Source organism: Monodelphis domestica, chromosome 5, assembly GCF_027887165.1.
Source record: "Monodelphis domestica isolate mMonDom1 chromosome 5, mMonDom1.pri, whole genome shotgun sequence".
Lineage (NCBI taxonomy): Eukaryota > Metazoa > Chordata > Mammalia > Didelphimorphia > Didelphidae > Monodelphis > Monodelphis domestica.
The window spans coordinates 25,711,530-25,731,445 of NC_077231.1; the positions used below are offsets into that span (position 1 = coordinate 25,711,530).

At 51.5% G+C, this 19,916-nt stretch overlaps 1 protein-coding gene across 1 annotated transcript in view; it reads right to left on the reverse strand.

Moving 5' to 3' along the window:
• The window catches only part of LRP1 (LDL receptor related protein 1), a 114,549-nt gene that overhangs the window by 57,014 nt on the left and 37,619 nt on the right, over positions 1–19,916 (reverse strand). The window contains exons 12-31 of the mRNA XM_056797815.1: positions 16,309–16,489; positions 15,674–15,896; positions 14,894–15,095; positions 14,323–14,448; positions 13,770–13,910; positions 13,494–13,619; positions 12,481–12,597; positions 12,105–12,185; positions 9,009–9,176; positions 7,468–7,650; positions 6,330–6,530; positions 5,087–5,332; positions 4,781–4,978; positions 4,086–4,290; positions 3,554–3,718; positions 2,830–3,074; positions 2,312–2,443; positions 1,170–1,397; positions 797–971; positions 487–581 (exon numbers count right to left, since the gene is read on the reverse strand). Of these exons, the coding sequence (XP_056653793.1) occupies positions 487–581; positions 797–971; positions 1,170–1,397; positions 2,312–2,443; positions 2,830–3,074; positions 3,554–3,718; positions 4,086–4,290; positions 4,781–4,978; positions 5,087–5,332; positions 6,330–6,530; positions 7,468–7,650; positions 9,009–9,176; positions 12,105–12,185; positions 12,481–12,597; positions 13,494–13,619; positions 13,770–13,910; positions 14,323–14,448; positions 14,894–15,095; positions 15,674–15,896; positions 16,309–16,489 (3,438 nt within the window). The remainder of the gene's footprint in view (positions 1–486; positions 582–796; positions 972–1,169; positions 1,398–2,311; positions 2,444–2,829; positions 3,075–3,553; positions 3,719–4,085; positions 4,291–4,780; positions 4,979–5,086; positions 5,333–6,329; positions 6,531–7,467; positions 7,651–9,008; positions 9,177–12,104; positions 12,186–12,480; positions 12,598–13,493; positions 13,620–13,769; positions 13,911–14,322; positions 14,449–14,893; positions 15,096–15,673; positions 15,897–16,308; positions 16,490–19,916) is intronic.

Genomic DNA, 19,916 nt, shown 5'->3' on the forward strand with positions numbered 1-19,916 from the left:
CCTCAGACGTCATCTAGTCCAACCCTCTCATTTTATAAATTTGGAAACTGAGGCCAGGAGATGACTATAAATACATTATAAATGATCTAAATATAGTACCATATAAATAGTAACAAGAGGTGGGATTTGAACCCAAGTCCTCTAGCTTTAGAGCCAGGGCTCTTTCTACAGTACCAAGCTGCCTCCTTCAGGTTTTGAGGATGGGAGAAAGGGGAGCTTTGAGGCTTACAAATCCCTTTTACACATACTTGGGAGCTGGAAAGAACCTTCAGAATCATCTAGTCCGACACCCGCGTCATACAGATGAGGGAACTGAGGCCAAAGAGGGAAAGGGACTTGTCTAAGGTCAACATTTAAGTAAATGCCAGAACCTAAATTAAGTGCATTGGATGACCATACGTCTTGAGCTCTTTCCACTGCTGGTCACTAGTGGAAAGAAGGCTCCTCTGGGTCTTGAGGTTTGGGACCCAAGGGCTAGGCTCGTACCCACAGGGCCTTTCTGGCCAGTGAAGAGGAGGCTGCGGTTGCTACCGTCCAGACTGGCCATGCTGATGTTATCACCATCTGTCCAGTATAGCTTCCTAGAGCAGGAAAAGGGGTGGGATGAGAGGCAAGGGCTTACGCTTCGATTGCCCCACTCCCCCAGCATTCTCCATGAATTCCCCACTTCCAAAGTCGTGGGGTCCCTCTGCCCAGCACCCCTTGAAAGGATGCCACGTCTCCAATAGAACGGGGTTCCCAAGGTTATCTGGCTCTCCCAGGGATCAGGAAGGTAGGTTTATCTCCCTAGACTTACCCACGCAGGGGGTGGACAACAAGTCCGTGTGGCTGCTCCAGTCCCTGGACCACTGCATTCTTGAAGGAGCCATCCAAACGGGCCACATTAATTTGCTTCTTGTTGGTGTCATAGCTCGTCCAGAACAGATTTCGGGACACCCAGTCCACAGCCAGCCCATGAGCGTTTGGAAGATCTGGAGAAACACAGAACAGGATGTTATGTGGGAGCAGGGAAGGACTCCTAGGGAGGGATCCAGAGGGCCAGGGTCTATGGAGAGAAGGGCTGGGAACCCGGGGGTGAGGGGTGGATTAGCGGAGGAGATGGAGAGAGGGGACCCGTTGGAAACTGAACCAGGGTGGAGAGCTAAGGCAAAGCGACCCTTGTGGGATACCTGCAGAAACGACTGTCTCCACGCCGGTGCCGTTAATGAAGGCACGTTTAATGGCCTGAGTTCGGACATCAGACCAGTAGACGCGCTGCTCCCGGGCATCATAATCGAGGACTGTGACGTTGTCAATGTCAGGGACGGTGAATGAGATGATGTAGTTGTAGTAAGGGGCGTCTAGGTCCACACCCCGGATCTCCATCTGACGAGCGTACAGCAAGAACTTCTTAAACTCTGTTGGTGATGATGGTGTCAGAGAGGGGGTCATCCCAGGCAGCCCTGTGACCCCATAGTTTCATCATATAGACAAGGATCTCTACTTGCTCTCTGGGGAAGGCAGTGCTCTGATACTTCTTATTCCTTCACCCTTGTTCCAAACATCTTCCTCTTCCCCAGATTTCTGGTCTAGGAATTCCCTTCCCTCGTGGATACCAGGTGGCATGGATCATTATCCCCAACCTTTGATTTCACTTCCAAATTTCATCCCATTGGGAGTCTATCCTCCCAGGCTGGAGGGATGCATTCTTCAAGACCCAACTAGGTGCCAACTCCAATAAGAAACCCATCCTGACTTCCATTTTTTAAACTCTCATCTTCTATTCGTATTGGTTCCAAGACAGAAGAATGGTAAATGGGATTAAGTGGCTTGCCCAGGGATGCACAGCTAGGAAATATCTGAGACTGGGTTTGAACCCAGGCTTCCCAACTCTAGGTCTGGCTCTCTATCCACTGAGCCACCGAGCTGTCCCCTGACTCCTCCTTAAACTTCATCCCTTCCCCTCAGCTTTTATCACTGCCCTGACCTAGGCAAAATGAGGGGACTCCTCAAGTTTCTCATAATATTTTGCTTGGATCACTTGCTGGCACTTACCCCACTCTCCCTTGTACATTAGCTGTTTGGGCATTTCTCCCCATTGATCAGTCAAGGAACATTTATTAAGCATTTACTGTGTGCCAGGCTAGGGATACAAGGATGAAGAAAGTCCCCACTGACACAGAGTAGAGGATTAAGAAATGTTTGTCGAATGAACAAATCTCCTTTCTCTTCTCAGCCTTCCACGGCTGTGGTCCATAGTGCCTGAGACCTGCCTACCCCTGCCTCAATGAACCATTGGCTCCTTGAAGCCCCCAGCCTTCCACATCCATACCATAGCAGGTGGTTTTGTCCTTGTCCAGTTTCATGAGATGAGGACAGGCACAGGAGACAGTTCGGTTGTAGTTGATGAGACACAGATGAGAACAAGGGCCCCGACCACCATTGGCCTCACAGGGATTAGGAGCTGGCGGTCAGAGAGAGGAGAGCAAAAGAGTCTTCACTCTGAGATTCCCTCCTTGGAAACTTGCTCTTCCTGCCTGGCACATCACATTCCTTCCTCCTTGACTGCCCTTGTTCCAAATCTCTTCCTCTCCCCAGATTTCTGGTCTAGGGTTTCCCTTCCATCTTCAATACTGGCTTGGGTGGTTCTCTACACCCAACCTTGATTTCACTTCCCAAATCGATCTCGTTGGGATTCTATCCTCCCAAGCTGGAGGGGTGCTGAGCAAAAAAAGGGGACCTTCCCTGTTCATCTGAGGGCTCTCCGCTCCGCCCCCTGGCTCTCTCTTATCCAAGAACAGAATAAGGGTTCCTCCTTTATCACACTTTCCTTCCCCTGAGTCCCCTTACCCATCGGTTGTCTGGAAGGGTGATACACTTGCAGATCAAAGGGCTGTGTATTGGTCCGCTGGACAACAGTGACATTGTGGCCCGTCCACTTGTTGGCTTTGGCCAACGTGTTTGTTCTCCAATCCGTCCAGTACACTTCTCCTCCATATAGCGTCACTGCAAATGGGTGGGACAGGAACTCGTGTCCCCGAAGCACCTCCATGTGGCCAGAGCCATCGTAGCGGGCAGAATAGATGGCATCAGACCTACGGATATGGCAGAGTGAGGGGGCTGCCAGGACTTCAGCCTCCTATGCCAGGGCTCCGCTCTATCTCTCCTGGAGAACCTCAAATTCACCACTGACTCCCCCTGCCAATACTTGGGGTAAAGCGAGAGAGAGAACCCACAAACCCAGGCCACACGTCCTCTCGTCCACCCTCTTCTTGGACTTGTGTTTCCCTGCCCCTCGAGTCCCTGGCTGCCCTGAGCTCCCCTCCCCTGCCCACCAGAGCTTATTCTACCTTCTGCCCTTCTCCAGCTCCACAGCTCCTTAGCCGGCTTCCCTCTTTTCCCACCCTAGAACATTCATCTCTCCTAGGACATCTTCTGTGGTCCTGAGAGCCCCTCGCTGACCCTGGGGCCACTCTCCTGACTTCATGGAGCCTTCCCCAGGGGAAGGTGGAGGCCAGTCAGTGGAAAGGAGTCCAACGAAAGGCGGGGACTAAGGACAGAGGAGGAGGCTCACCGAGCATCGATCCACAGGATACGCTTCTCCAAGTAGTCCACTGTGAGCCCATTGGGCCAACCTCCAGAACCAGTCTCCCGATGGATGGTGCGTCGGCCAGCTCCGCTCATGGAGGCTGCCTCGATTCGGGGAAGGCTGGCGTCCCAATCTGTCCAGAACAGGATCCTGCGGGGATAAAGAGGGCAGCCCATGAGAAGGAATGTCCCAGCCCGCCTTTGTGTGATGCTCTAAGGAAGACAGAGCCCCATATCTACGCTTTTCATCTTCACCACCGCCAGGGGAGTCCAGGTCTGGTAGTACTCCCATTTTACAGATGGGGAAATGGAAGCAGGCAGTGGGTAAGCGGCTCGACGAGGGTCACACGGCTTATAAATAAGCGAGGCTGGATTTGAACTCAAATCTCACTGACTCCACATCTGGCAGTCGATCCAATAATACGCCTCACTTCTCCATCGTGAATGTGATAAAGAGCAGGAGGAGAAATCGTGGGCAGGCTTCAGGGCTCTGAGGAGGAGGAGCAGGGAAGTCTCACCCATCACGGGGGTCCAGCGCTATAGCTCGAGGGTGTTCTATGTCGCCAGCCAGGAGGGTGGTTCTCATCGTCCCGTCCAGCTTGGCCACCTCGATCTGGTCCAGGTTGCTCTCGACCCAGTATATGTTGCCAGCGATCCAGTCTACGGCGAGGCCCTCGGGCGTTGCCAGTCCGTACTGAATCACCACCTCAAAGCTGGTCAGAGCTAAAGGGGGGAGGCGGTTTGCACTGAGGTTAGAGCCTCCTGGGATGGGGGGCCCTGGGGGGTCCAGGAGTCCTCGCCACTCGCCCCTCTCCCGACCCCGGGTTTCCATGACTCCCTCGAGGGTCCCTCTCACCTGCTGAGGCGAGAGCTAGGCTCAGAGCCTCCCAGCTCCCCTTCACCCCTATTTACCCCTCTTCCTTCTGTGGAGGGGTGTCTTGCCCACCCCCCAATCTTTCCAATGAGCCCAGCTCCCATGCCAGCTCGGAGACTGCTCATTATGCTAATTATCGGGCTGGCAGCTCTTCTGACGGTAATTACGGGGCGTCAGCTGACGGGACTTAGAGCAGAGTCTAACTCGATTAGCGGTGGGGGGTTGGGGGGGACAGGAGGAGAGGGGCTGCTGGCGGCCCCGTCTGTCTGTCTGTCTGCCTGTCTGTCTCCTTGCCTCTCCTCCATCCATCCCCTGTCATTCTGCCCTGTTCTCGGTCACCTCCATTGTCCAGCAGCTTCCCCCGGTAGATCTTGTCCTCCACCACGTCAGTCCAGTAGAGCGCACTATGGCTGAGGTGGAAGTCCAGGGCGATGGTGTTGCGGAGGCCAGGCACCAGGACGCTGTAGTCCCCTTTGTGCAGGTCAATGCGGCGGATCTCGTGCCGATTGGAGAAGATGATGAACGGCTTGAAAGGGTCTGAGGAGAGAGGAGGAAGCTCACGAGGGGTCTAGGACCCGCCGGCCCGAGAGGGGAGCCCCGGGAAGGCTTCTGTGCCCGGGGCGGGCTGGGGTCCCCGGGCCGTACCCAGGCTCTGGCAGCTCTCGCCGTCGGGCTCCAGCATCCAGCCCTCGTAGCAAGAGCACTTGACGCTGAACTTGTTCTGCTCACACTTCTGGCTGCACTTGAGGTGCTTGGCACAGTAGCTCTGGATCTGACAGGTGCGGTTGTCGGGCGCCAGCTCCATGCCCAGAGGACACGAGCACAGGATGCCCTCCCCGGGAGCCACGGAGCAGTTGTGGCTGCAGCCGCCGTTGTTCAGAGAGCACTGGTCTGCGGGGAGGAGGAGCGAGAGGTCAGGGACCAACGGGGCTCCCCAAAGCCTTCCCAGCCGGAGGATGCCTGGAGAAGCCCTCCGGGTCTTAGGAAAGGGTGAGCCCCATAGGACGTCGGCACCAAACCTCCCCTGGGAAATGAAGATTTTCCTGGGGGCCCCCACAGGACTTTGGAGATCTTTAGCCTATCTTGATGTCGGTGCCCTTATCTTGGGGCTGCCTCTGGAAGCAGGGAAGGACGCCTTCCCTTCCCAGGATGTTTGTGGGCTCGGGGCACGGGGGGGGGGGGGGGGCTGGGAGCGCACCATCATTCCAGAGCTTCCTCTGGCCCCATCCACTCCCTTCCCATTCCTCCTCCTCCTCTTGACCCCTCACCTCCCCCAATCCCGAAGGGGCCAGCCTGGTCATCACTGTTTGGCCCCGTCTGTCTCATCCCCCGCCGCTCCCGGACATAAACCATCCTTTCCGGCAAAACTGGTTTATTCTGTCCCCCAAACACACCCTCACACATTCCTGCTACCCAGATTTTGTCTCCTGCCTCTGAGTCAGGCTGGGCCACCCTTCTGGCTCCTTCCAGCCTACCCGGAGCCAAATCCCTGGGGCGGCGGAGACGTCGCCTCCGATCCCTCTTATCCCTCCCGGCTGAGCTGAGGCGCCAGACCAGAGTGCCCGAGCGGGGGGCTCTGCAGCCCCCAAGCCGAGGGTGGGCAGAGACTGCGGCGCCTCATCCCCGATTTCCCTGTGAATTCCCGAGAGGTGCGAGATTCCCCCGTGTGAGGAAGGGCAGCTAGAGAAGGCTCGGAAAGTCGCCCGAGGCTCTCAGAGGTGATGGGACTTGCCCGAGACTCAGAGCCAGCGAGCGTCAGCACTGGGGATTTGGAAGCAAGGCTTCCTGGCTCCTGAGCACGAATCCTCTAAGCTCTGCGGGCCCCTTGCTAGGCACGCAGCGGGAGGGAAATGGAGACATGCGCTGGTCCCAGCCGCCAGGAACTTACCGCACAGATCGCCCTCGTCAGAGCCGTCTCCGCAGTCATCGTTGCCGTCGCAGAGCTTTTCGGGGGGCAGGCAGACGGACGTGTTGTTGGCGCAGGGGTGTGAGGGGGGCTTGCAGGCCAGGGACTCGCAGTTCTCCTCATCCGAGTTGTCCACACAGTCACTGTCCCCGTCGCAGACCCAAGCCTTGCTGATGCACCGGGCTGTGCGGGAAGGCAGTGTGAGGAAGCGCGTCCAGACTGGACGGGCGTCCTCCCCGTTTCCATCCTTTAAGCCTCCGCTGGCTTCTCTAAGGAGAGTGTGATGCAGAGGTAGCCAGCGTGGCTTCCACTGTGAACAAGACGTCTCCAGGAGAATGTAGGACCCAATCCTAGCACGGGCTGCTCTTTTAGTGCCCTTCCTGGGATGGCACAGTGCCCACCTCATATATACTGTGGAATGGACCTGCTGGTCCTCCTGGTCTTCTTCCCCACCCCCTGATGGACTCTCTTTAATGTGCTTAGCACACAGAAGGTGCTCTATAAGTGTTTAAGTCCCTTCTCTTTCGTCCCACTCTCCTTGAGTGCCCCTACTTTTATTTTATTTATTTAAAAAAGACCTTTCCCTTTCATCTTAAAATTTGTTCCATGGCAGAAGAGAGGTAAGGGCTAGGCATTGGGGGTTAAGTGACTTGCCCAGGGTCATACAGGTACCCTACTTTTATCTTTATCTCCTTCTCAACTCCTTGAGTGGATCTTCTTTAAAGCTCTTAGCACAGTGCTTGGCACAGTAGGTGCTCTCTAAATGCTGAATCCATTCTCTTTCCCTTTGTCCCAGACTCCTTCCCTACTCCCTGAGTGCCTACTTTTATTTTATTTTTTTATTTTTAACAAATCCCTTCTCTTCCATCTTAGAATCAACACTATGTATTGGTTCCATGGCAAAAGATAGAGTGGTAAGGGCTAGGCAATGGGGGTTAAGTGACTTGCCCAGGGTCACAGAGCTACCCTACTTTTATACTTATCTCCTTCCCAAATCCCTGAGTGGATTTTCTGACTCCACTCCTTTTCCCTCCATCCCAGACTCCTTCCCCACTCCACTTCCCAGCTGCCCTCTTGGTCCCTCCCTGCCACACTACACCTAGGAGCCTCTTTTCTTTACCTGAATCTTTGCAGCCAAACTTGACATTGGGGTCACAGACGTGTGTGACCCCTTCACAATTCTTCTCGTCACTAGAGTCCATACAGTCTGTGTCTCCATCGCAGCGCCACCGAAGGGGGATGCACAGTCCATCCAGCCGGCACTGAAACTCATCAGCATGGCAGCCACCAGGAGGTCGAGTGGCTGTAGGCAAGGGGCGGAGGGCATGAGGGCAAGGCTTTGGGGACTGCTTCTCCCAGCCTACTGACCCTGGGCACCTTGCTTCCTCCTCCAAAGGGACTCCCATCCTCCTCAGGCAAGAGCCATCCAAATGCTCCCCCTCCTCTGCCTACTCCCCCACGTCTTTCCATCTTCAAGGGGACCATCTGTGCTCACGCTGCATCTGCCCCCAAGGTGGGCTTCAGCTCTTCCTTCCCCATGGCTTCCCCATCGCCCTTTTCTCTCTGTTCCCTCCGCTGTCACCTTGGTTTTACTGATTTACTGCAATGGCTTTCTCCATCCTTCACCTCCCTGGGCTGATTCCTCTGCCTAAAACAACACCTTCCACCTCTCGCCTCCCCTGCTCGAGAATCTGCCCTGCTTTCTCACACGTCCAAACGTCTCTGCTGGACTGTGTCTCTCTTTGGGGTCTGACTCCGTCCTACCTGTCCAACCTTCTCAAACTGGAATCTGCCCGACCCATTCACAAAATCCTCTTAAAGCAGTCCTGGTCCCCCTCCCCCAGGAAGCCTCCCTCCATCACCGAGCCCAGAGGGATCCCTCTTTCACTGACTCCCAGAGAACCTGGACCTGCGTCCTTCCCCGGGCACTGACCACCCCCCTCCTTGTTTGGTTAGTTATCTTCTCATGTATGCGTGTCTTGGCTCCCCAACTAGATGGTAAGAGTCCTGAGGACAGGGCCCGTGTCTTATGCTTCTCTGGGCTCCCTAAGGCGTCCAGCATGACACTGAACACAAAGCAAGCCCCTAATCCTTGGGTTGGTGGATGGAGTGGTTAGGCATCTCCTTCCAGCATCTGCCCGCGGACCCCCGGCAGAGCCCCGCCAAGCTCTCGTCCTCCAGGTGCCCACCCCGATGACCCTGGCAAAACCCTGACTGCGGTGTCCTGTGGTGGGTCATGCTGGCATGAGGAGAGCAGCTGTGTGTGCCCAGAATGGTCAGTGTGGGTCTGGCTTCTGGGCCACCTTCATGCCCTTCTCCTTCAGGTGATCTGAATTTGAATCCTGTGCCCTTCCTCTCGGGGTGCCAAGTGCTGTTAGTTTGTGTCTGGCCTCTCTTTCCCCCTCTGCTCCAAGCTCTAAGTGCTCTCTGGGTTGGGTGTGGGTCTGCAGCTGCTGGGGCCCCTCAGAGTCCTCCCTTTTAGGTGCCCAGCTGGCACAGGGATGGCTGTTCTCTTGCCTCCCTGTCACCGAGTCCCTTCCAGGTGCCCACCCCGGTTAGGGTAGTTGGTGCAGCTTTGGCTGACGTGTTCCCCATGAGACTGTTTCTTCTTCAGGTGCCCACCCTGCTGTGCCCCCATGCCCCTCTCCTTCAGATGCCCACCCTGGTTGGTGCAGTTGGCATGGGTCTCATCACTGTAGTCTCCACAGTCGTTGTCTCCATCGCAGGTCCAGTGCTCAGGGATGCACCGACCGCTGTTACACTTGAACTGTGTGCTGGAGCAGGAGTGACTGCAGCCAGCCTCATCACTGTTGTCTCCACAGTCATTGTCTGGCAGACAGGAGGGGGGGCAGCAGCGGGCACAGAACAAAAGCGAAAAGGAGCCTGTCAGCGGAGCCAGCCTTCCCCAAGCCTCCCACTTGGGGACTCTCTCCACCCACCCCGGACTCCAGGCCACCCCAGCCCCTCCTCGCCCTCCCCACCTCCCCTGGTGAAAAACAACAAACAGAAAAGACACAGAAACTGCATAGATTGCAGCATGCACCATGGACTACACAGCTGAGGTCTGGGGCGGGGGGAGGGAGGGAGGGAGAAGACTGCTTCTCAGAGGCCCCTTCCTGGGTCCTGTGCTCCATCCTTAGACAGCCTTTCAAGGGGGGTCTTTCCTTCCTTCCTTCCTTCCTTCCTTCCTTCCTTCCTTCCTTCCTTCCTTCCTTCCTTCCTTCCTTCCTCCTTCCTTCTTCCCTCTCTCTTTCTCTCTGTCTCTGTCTTTCTTTATATCTCTTTCTTCTTTCTTTCTCTTTCCTTCCTTCCTTCTTCCCTCTCTCTGTCTCTCTCTGTCTGTCTTTCTCTCTCTGTCTCTTTCTTCTTTCTCTTTCCTTCCTTCCTTCTTCCCTCTCTCTGTCTCTCTCTGTCTGTCTTCCTCTCTCTGTCTCTTTCTTCTTTCTTTCTCTTTCCTTCCTTCCTCCCTCCCTCTGTCTCTTTCTTTCTTTCTCTGTCTCTGTGTCTCTTTCTCTCTGTCTCTTCCTTCCTTCCTTTCTTTCTCCTTCCTTCTTCCCTCTCTTTCTCTCTCTGTCTTTCTCTGTCTCTTTCTTCTTTCTTTCTCTTTCCTTCCTTCCTCCCACCCTCTGTCTCTTTCTCTGTCTCTGTGTCTCTCTCTCTGTCTCTTTGTCTCTTCCTTCCTTCCTTCCTTCCTTCCTTCCTTCCTTCCTTCCTTCCTTCCTTCCTTCCTTCCTTCCTTCCTTCCATCCTTTCCTTCCTTCCTTCCTTCCTTCCTTCCTTCCTTCCTTCCTTCCTTCCTTCCTTCCTTCCTTCCTTCCTTCCTTCCTTCCTTCTTTTCTTTCTCTCTCTGTCTCTCTCTGCTTTGTGAGAGGGAGGTGGGGAGGAACAGGCCCTTGAAGCAGCACCAACTTCATCCTGGTTCCTATGGGACACGTGGAGCCTAAATTCAACCCTGATTTGTGTCTCCACAAAATTCAGAAAGCCCTATGGCATTTTCACTCTGGCGCCTGGGCCCCCAGCAGTTGGGTCATGGCGGTCCATGAGGGCTAAGGGGGCCTTGGCCCTTAGCGATTGGGCTGTGTCCGGGTTCTGTCAGGGAGGGCTTCCAAGACTGTAGAAGTTCCCCATATGGTGGGCCATGCTTCCCTCTCCTCTCTCCTCTCTATCTGCTGTAGCTCCTTTGGTCTGGGTCCTTGTCTCCCTGGCTCTCATCCCACGTAGGGCCTTTCTCTCTCTCTCTCTCTCTAAGCAAGGATCTCAGAACTGTCTAGGGGAAAGAGTGAGGCTTGTGGGGGGATGGAGCTGCCCACAGGGCTGGCCCAGAGGCTCTGTGTGAGTTGATGGTGCATGTGCTACTATGCACTGACCGGCAGGCTCAGGACAGGTCTTTTCGTCAGAGCCGTCCCCACAATCCTTCTCTGAAACACAGAAACCGCCAGGGGAACCATTGGCATCCAAGCCCAGGCAAAGACACAGCCCGAGCCGGCAAGACTGCGACACGCCATGCTCACAACTCAGTCAGGACAGAATGGGGGCAGGAGATTCGTCCCGGGGACGAGACAATGACAGGACAGACACGCAGACACGCCCATGCGCAGTGACCCCTCAGCTCAGGGAGAGCATCACCTGGTCCTCAGCTGGCTGCCTGAAGCAACACTCAGGGAGGGCAAGGACTCCGGGGAGGAGAGTTGGGGAGAAGGGATGGGGGTGGTCTCCCTGCTCAAACTGCTCTCAGGTCTGGTCCCTCTAGGCCAGGGGCTCCTAAGCGTTTTTGGGAATGTCTACAGACCCCTTCTCAGAACAGTCTTGTTTTTCCTTTAATTTTTTACCTTCTGCCTTAGAATCATTACTAAACATTCCAAGGAGGAAGAGTAGAAAGGGCTAGGTGTAAAGTGACCAGCTAGAAAATGTCTGAGGCCAGATTCGAACCCAGGACCATCCATCTCTAGGTCTGACTCTCTCTCCATTGAGCCACTCAGCTGCTCCAGAATAATGGTGTTTTTTTTTTTTTAATGCACTAAATAAAATACTGAGGACTACCAAGTATAACGGGGCAAGGATAGAGACAAGCTATGATTTAAGAGAAGTGGAAGGCTACCAGTTATATTGAGGTAAGTCAAAATAAAAACAATGACAACAAAAAAGAAGTTCCTGAGTCTAGCCTCCCTCTTCTCTCTCCTGCCCTCCCTGTCCCATGCTGGAGAAAGGGTCACTTAGGTCTAGCCTGGAGCAACAGGAATCGGAAAGGAGTTCACTGATGACACCCATAAGAACTGGCCTTTAGAGCCTGCTAAGGTTTGTGACCCTCTTTAGATCATCTGCCATCAGCCAGGCCCAACCAGGTGCCTAGTTCCTCTTCCTCCTGTCCTCTTCTCTATCCAACATAGCAGAACCTCAGCCTGCTGGAGGGAAGGAGGGACAGGGAGATTCCAGTTTGTTTATCTATTTTTTAAACCCTCACCTTCTGTCTTAGAATCCATACTAAGTATTAGTTCCAAGGCAGAAGAGTGGTCAGGGCTAGGTAATGGGGGTTAAGTGATCTGCCCAGGGTCACACAGCTAGGAAGTGTCTGACATTGGATTTGAACCCAGGACCTCTGTCTCCAGGCTTTGCACTCTATCCACCTAGCTGTCCTGCCAGTTTAGTTTTGACCACTCTCTTTTTTCATTCAAGGCTTGTCCTGTCCCTTCTAGTGCCTCAATGATTAGATGGGGAAGAAAAGAGGGAGAGGTAGGGATGGAGAGGGGAAGCCCTTACCGTTGTCACAGCGCCAGTTGAAGTTGATACATCTGCCATTGTTGCAGGTAAACTGAGTCAGGGGGAAACAGGTGGGGTAGGCTGTGGGTATGGGAGGAATGAGGGTTGGGTAAGCCACAGAGGGGCCAGTGGGGTGAGTGGATGGTTCTTGCCTCAGAGAGCTGCCCCCACACCTCAACTCCTGGGCGCGCCCATCATCCCAGGTCCTTTGGAGAGGGGGGCCCTCTGGGTCTAGTCCCTTCCTCCCAGTGGGAAGTCAAGGGGACCTCAGAGGAAGAACTCCCTATCCCATGGGGAGCAGAGAGCATCCGTTCTTACAACCCCACCCGAAGCCCACAACCTGCTTCTCCTGCTCATCCCCCTCCCACTCTCTCACCACATGAGGCTGACTCATCGGATCGGTCACCACAGTCATCGTCTAGGTCACATGTCCAGGAGATGGGGATGCAGCGGCCACTGGCACAGGAGAACTGATTGGGGGGGCAAGTTCGGGCTGTGGACAGCAGAGATCAAGGGACGAGCTGTGAGTGTGCAACCTCTCATCTCTGAGGTTGGCCTCCCACATTTCTCGCTACATCTTCACATCCTCCATCTCTACCTCCCCCCCTTTTCTTCCCCATCTAATCATTTCTCGCTACATCTTCACATCCTCCATCCTCCCTGCCAGGTCATACACGTTCGAGCTGGAAGGGACCTTGGACGGCATCCTGTACAAACCTGCTCTTTTACGGATAATGGCACTGAGAAATAGGGATGCTAAGTCATTTCCCCAAGGTCCTACGACCAACGAGACAGAGTTGGCTCTTGTACCCATATCCTCCGGTCCCAAATCGAGTATTTCTCCCAAGGCTGAGAGGGTTGCATAACAGAACTTTTGGGAAGGAGAATGACTTCCTTCTCCCTCCCCACCAGCCCTCCATTTTATCTCATTCTCTTTCCCAAATCAGTAAATCACTTCCCCATGTCCCCAAGCCTTCTTCCTCATTTGGGCTCTCTCTTGGCTTAAGGAGGGAAGATGTCCCTGGTCTCATCCCTCTTTGGCTGCTGGGAGAGAGATGCTCTAACGCCGAGCCTTCTTTCCTCCTGTGAGGTTGTCTTAGGCTCTTCACACTCGGTCCTCCTTCCATGGGACACAGAATAATGGACCCTGTTCCTTCCGAGCCCCCCATCCTAGGGCTCCAACCCCTGCAACCTACTTCTTTAGCCTAAATGTCCCCTCTTCTCCCTGCTCTACAACTCACTGTTTCTACCTCCCTAGGGTCACCTTCCGCCTGCCTCTCCTCTTCCTCGAACTTTCACAGGAGAGCAGTGTTGTGTACCCCTTAACTAGCTCCTTCCCCTCCCAGTCCTTTCCCCTTCTCTCCCAGATTGCTGAGGGCAACACTGCACCTGAGCAGGTGGAGTTAGATTCATCCTCACTGTTCCCACAATCGTTGTCTCCATCGCACAGCCATCGGTTGGGGATACATCGATTATTTTCACACTTGAAGCGGTCAGAAGGGCATGTGTGCTGGTCTAAAGGGGAGGAAATTTGGAGTGAGGTGGGTCTGGGTCACAGTATGGGAAGGCCCCCGAACCCCGCCCCAGGTAGGGAAAACCATGGCCATCTCTTAAACTTCATAGACAGGAGGCCAGGGGCAGGAAAAGAAAGCTCCAGATACTTACGGCAGAGGGCAGGGGCCTCATCACTGTTATCCAGACAATCATTGTCACCATCGCATTTCCATCGTTCCTGGATGCATCGACTGTTGGCACATGCAAACTCGCCAGGCTGGCATTGGGGTGGAGGCACGTAGGATGGGTTGGCTGCAGGTACCCAAGGGGAGTGAAATGGGAAAGTGTAACACAGATTGTTAAAGAGGGAGGGAAACCTTACCATGAGACAGATGAGGGGTGAAACCTCATCAACTCATATTCTTCTCCCAAAATCCCTTCACAGATCCTTCACATTTCTTTCCTAACCTTTAGGAAGAGCTAACTACAAGACCCTCCTAACCACTTTGTGATACCTCTTCAAACTCCTTTCTCAACACTTTCCCAAGATTCCCTAAGTCTACCTAGTACTTTCAAAGTCATTTCCTTGCCCCATTCCCAACTCAGTACTGAGCTTCTCTATCATCATCACTGCTCTGGGGCTGAGAAGCTATAGCCCACCCAATGCCAAGACAAAAGACTCCCATGAGCCTAATCGAACCAACACCTCCAGAACCCCTCATACCAAGGCAGGTGACACCATCAGCATCCAGCACCTGGTCTTCTGCACACGCACATTGTCGGCTACCAGGAGTAGCTAAGCAGAGGCTACTGCAGCCGCCATTGTTCACACGGCATTTATTGGTACCCACTGCAGGAGACGGGTCAAAATCAGGGAATGGGGCATGGGGATGGGTGGGGACAGAAGGAGATGAAGGTGGGAGAAGGATTAGGTAAATGCAGAGGGAGCCAGAGAGGGGAGAAGCATAGAAGAGAATGGATTGAAGAGATGGATCGGGAAGAAATAGAGAGGAAGAGAAGCCAGGATAATCAAGAATTGGTGAAAGATAAAAAAGGGAGAGATGAGTAGGACAGGTCAAGATTTAGGTTTAGTGGAACAGGCATTTTTTCCTTCTCCCAAATCCACCATATTGGGGGGGAAATGGATGAAGGGGCTGGAGACCTGGCCCTTTCTGCCAAAAACAGGCTGTCATTTTTGGTCCAGCTAAAGTCTAGTCCGCCTTATTTCATATGACTGCTATCTATGGGAAAGGGAGGGCTACCAAATATCTCCCCTCTTCCTGGACCTTGAGTACCTTGCTGCTGCTGGGCATCATACATCCGGATTTCAAAGATGGGGGGCCTTTCGCTTCGAAGCAGAGTCACAATGGGAGTTGTGCCTGGTGCTCCCCGCTCTAGACGGTACACACTGCCACTTCGGTACTCGGTCCAGAAGAGGTAGGAGCCATGGTGACACAGGCCAAAGGCATGAGTCAGCTCGGGACCCTCATACACAATCTGGGGATGGGGGAGAGGAGTAAGGATTGAGGGATCTTGGCAGAAGGCACGATGAGTAGGTATAAGGGTCATCATAAGGAAGCTAGGAGACACACAGCATCACTTAGATGGAAAGATGTCATTGAGTCAGGAGTAGGGAACTGAGTCTGGGAGGTAGCACCCAAATGAGGGAAGTTGAGATAATGAATGTGTGGAATGAATAATGAATGTCTGTGCAACTGAACTGAATAAGTCCCTACAACTCTTCCTCAGTAGTTGGGAAAGACCTGGAATGTCCCAGTAAGAAGGAGAGACCTTCTCATGGCCTCTACCATGCTTCTACCCAACATCGTGCTCCTCCAGCCAATCCTGGACTCATCTCCCCCCACTTCCCTCTTCCCAGTTCCCGCATCATCCAAATATCTGTCTCATTCTACACTCTGAGTTCATCACCTCTCTCCCAGGAGAGGTGCTTAATCCTGAATCCTCCTTGCATTTAGTTTTCTCTGTCTTTGGGATGGGTCCTGTCTTTCTCATTAAACCAGGAAGATCCCTCCATTCACAAATAGACACAGATATATGCACAAAGACAGGCCTACCTTTCGGTCAGTGCCATTGAGCAATACAGTCTCAATTCGGTCGTAGAAGGCATCTACCCAGTAAAGGCGTCCAGCAGGGATGTCCAGGCTCAGGCCGTTGGGCCATAGCACTGTCTTGGATGTGACAAAGACATCCCTGTGGGAACCATCCATCCAGGCTCTCTCCAGTCGACCCCGGCGGCTGTCTTTGGGGTCTTCCTCCCAGTCTGTCCAATACATCCACCTGTTCGCAATGAAAAGTTAAAGCCAACACATTCAGCCTCCTGTTTCCACCAGTCTTAATACTTCTATTCTCAGGTCATCCTATTGTACTCTTTGGCCCATACACCTGGAGACTCTCTTGGATCTTCATCCTATTTTTCCCTAAGACCCTACTTCTGACAATCATAAAGTGAGCTCTTCTCCTTCTTTTCAGGATGATTCTTATTTGTTATACCCCTCCACATGGACTACTTCCCCAGCTTCAGCCTTTGTTCTGGTTTCCTCTACCTCAGCTGCTAAGTGTTGTGTTTTCAATACTTTTTCCTCCACCCCATCCCAATTTCTATTCTCCATACTTTTCTTGCCATTTCTTATACTTTGGATTTTGCTCTGGCCTCAGTTTTCCACAATTCCATGAACCCTTGGGAACTCACCCATTGAGTGGGTCTACCACAATGGCTCTGGGATGAGTCATTTTGCCCTCAATCAGCGTCTTCCGGGTCTGGGCTGCCTTTTCCAGCCTTGCCACACTGATAGTCTTCTTGGGCCCATCATCAGTCCAATACAAATTGTCTCCCATCCAATCCACAGCCACACCTTCTACGTTATGAATACCTAGGGTGGAATGGGGGGAAGCCAGGAGTGGAATCAGGGCAGGAATCAACAAGATGACTTCATCTGCCTCTTACAGTCCTTCAAGACAAGGACATGCCAGGCCCATCAAGAGTTTAGAAAGAGTCTAAGACAACTATTTCATTTTACAAATGATGGAACAGAGGCCCAGAAAGATGAAGTCACTTGACCAATGTCCTTGAGTAAGTCAGTTGGCAGAGGTAAGACTAGAAACCATGTCTTCTGACTCCTAGGCTGGTGCTTCCACTTTCCACCACACCAGATACCCTCATGGAGACTCCTTTGGACTACAGATGAGAGATTAGTAGGGGGAAGAGGTGAGGTTAAAAGAGTGGAGGGTTATCTTGTGTGTCTATGAGTCTGTATCAAAGAGTATGTCCTTGTAATATTGCATATGGCAGCCGGTGGACATGGTGGTTGCAGTTTGTATCTCAAGTTAATGAATATGAAGTGCTTCAACTCCCTGCTGACACATGTGGCCAAATATGTGCATATACATGTCTCTAAGGCACAACGTACAAAAATCTGGATGTAATAAAGAATAAATCAATGTGATTTTTCATTTGATGAAAAGGCTCATCTCAAGTCTCCTTCAACTAGCATCGCAGAATTTCAGTTTTAAATTCAGAGGCCACACAGTCCAACTCATCCTTAGTCAAGAATGTTCGCTCCAATAAGTGGCCATTCCCCTTCACTTGAAGATCTCCAGTGAAGGAAAATCAATTACTTTCCATGGTAACCCTTTTTACTTTTAGACAACTAGAACTAATTGTTAGGGAGTATTTCCTTATATTATGCCCAAATCAACCCCTCTAGGACCTCCTTCAATGTCTCCCCAATCCGGAAGTTCTAGTTTTTATATCATTCATTATCCTCCACCACTCTTCTTTTCTAGACCTAGGAAAATAGAAACCAACTCAGCTGACATAATTCAGACAAGACAGTATCTGTAAGAGTGGCTTCAAGAACCACAGAGAAGTTTTTGTGATCTACTGGTAAATCATGATTGGTATACACCCCAGATTAATATATACCACACCCCAGAACATGCTACCTCCTGTCTCCTGACCAGGATTCCATGCTCCCCAGAACATACCTCTTTCTGTCTGTGCCTGCTCTGAGACAGACTTCACAGGACACATCACACCACCTAGTCAGAAACTTGCCTTATCAAGAACTAGAGGGACAACTTTAAACCTTTTAATCATCTGCCTTCCTCACTGGCCTTTCCCCATCCACTGGTATTCTACCTGCACTCAGTTCCCTACCCTCGTGACACTGAACATCTGACTACTGAAAAAACAAGCTCCTATCTTTAACTTCAGCCATCCATTCCCTCAATCCCATTCATCTTAACCTTACTCCTCCGTGTCCCACTCGAGATCTTCCTTCCCCTGGGTCCTTTGGAATACCTGTTCCATAATGAACCATTTTTCTATTATCGTAAACCTCTTCACTTGTTCCTTTCATCATCTAGCACTCACTGAGGCCTAGTTCCTTTCTGATGACACTGAAACTCTCCTGAAACTCTGGATGCCTGTTCTAGTACTGACTGCACTTTCTCTCATCACTGTTGATTCGCTTTTTTCAGTGGGGATTCAGAATACTTCTTGCTTCCCATGACCACTTTCAGACTTTCTCTCCATGGCCATCATTCTCCAACCTCTTCTTTGAGGTTCACATTATCCAAATCCAGATTCTGGTGGCCATTATTTACCAAGCCCAAGGATGTTCATTCTCCTTCCTTAATGAGTTTAATGTCTGTATCAAAGTTTTCCTCTCTACCCAAGTTTCTGCTTTCATACTAGGAGATTTCAACTTCCCTACTGAAGTTTCCCCAGATACCCTGACCTCCTAACTCTTTAAACCATTCAGTCAGTTTCCATGTTCTAAACCTCCATTCCTTTTTTTTTTTAAGATTTTTTTAAATATTTTTTTGTTTCTTTTTTTATAGTATTTTATTTGATCATTTCCATGCATTTTTCATTAAAGACAAAGATCATTTTCTTTTCCTCCCTCCCACCGCCCGTGGCCGACGTGTGATTCCACTGGTATCATATGTGTTCTTGACTTGAACCCATTGCCATGTTGTTAGTATTTGCATCAGAGTGTTCGCTCCGAGTCTTTCCTCTGTCATGTCCCCTCAGCCATTGTAGTCAGGCAGTTGCTAAACCTCCATTCCTACTTGGCCAGACCCAAGGATGGCCATACCACAGCCTTTCTAATTCCATGCTGTTGAATTCCAAGATCTCTTTATCCAATCATCATGTTATTATTCTACCTCTCCTCATACCTCAAACTCCCTAATTTTATTCTTTTCCTTGTTGTCATCTCCAACCCCTCCATCCCTCAGATAAGATTTTTCCAGACCATCATCCCAACACACTCCTCCCTTCCTCCTGGTGAACCATTTCTACCCTACACTATTGTCTAGTTTCAAATCTCTTGATCCTTTGACCTACTGATAACCACAGATTGCCAAACCCTGGTCCTGGATTACCCCATCTGCTTCCTTCACGGCTACTCATATGCTGGTGAACAGAGCTAGAGGAAGCCACAAACCATGCTGATCTAGTCCACTGAGAATTTGTGTTAACGGACTGTAGGAAGGAAATACTTCTACTCTTCCCTAATTTTCCATCTCCTTTACCACCGTGGCTGCTATCAATCTTCTCTCTTCTTTTCAAGTCCTTTCCCTTACTCACTTCATGGAGCACCTTGTTTCATATGTTCCCCAAATGTAAAGCCCTTCAGCAAGGGCTTCCCTTCCCCCTCACCTCTTCATTGCACATCTCTCTGATTTCCTCCCCAATTGTCTTCTACATCATTCTAGTCTCTGATAAAGATGTAGTCTTTCTTAACAAGGCCAACCTTCCCATGTATGCCTTTGATTCCATTCCCTTCCATCTTCCCTAGCAGATTGCCCCTACTATCATCATCCCTTCTAGTTCTTTAATCTTTAACTAATCCCTATCTAAGGTTCCTTCCCTGCTGCTTATGTCTTCTCCATTATTAAAAAAAACCCTCAATAGATCTTATTATCTATAGCTCTTATCCTATCTCTTTCCTCTCCTCCTCAGCTAAACTCCTTGAAAAAGCCACCTTCCCTGTAAGCCTCTATTTCCTCCCACTGGATTCTATACCCTCTTTAATATGGCTTCTGACCTTATCCAAATGAGACTGCCCTCTCCAAAGTTGCCAATGATCCACACATACCCCACTCCTCCACTTTTAAATTAATTTAAATTTTATTTTTTCAATTACACGTAGAAACGATTTTTTACAATTGTTTTCTGACATTTTGCAATTCATATTCTCTCCCTCCCTCCCTCCTCCTCTCTTCTCCTGAGGTAAATGGTCTATTATAGGTTATACCAGTGCTTTCATGTTAATTGACACATCTAATGGC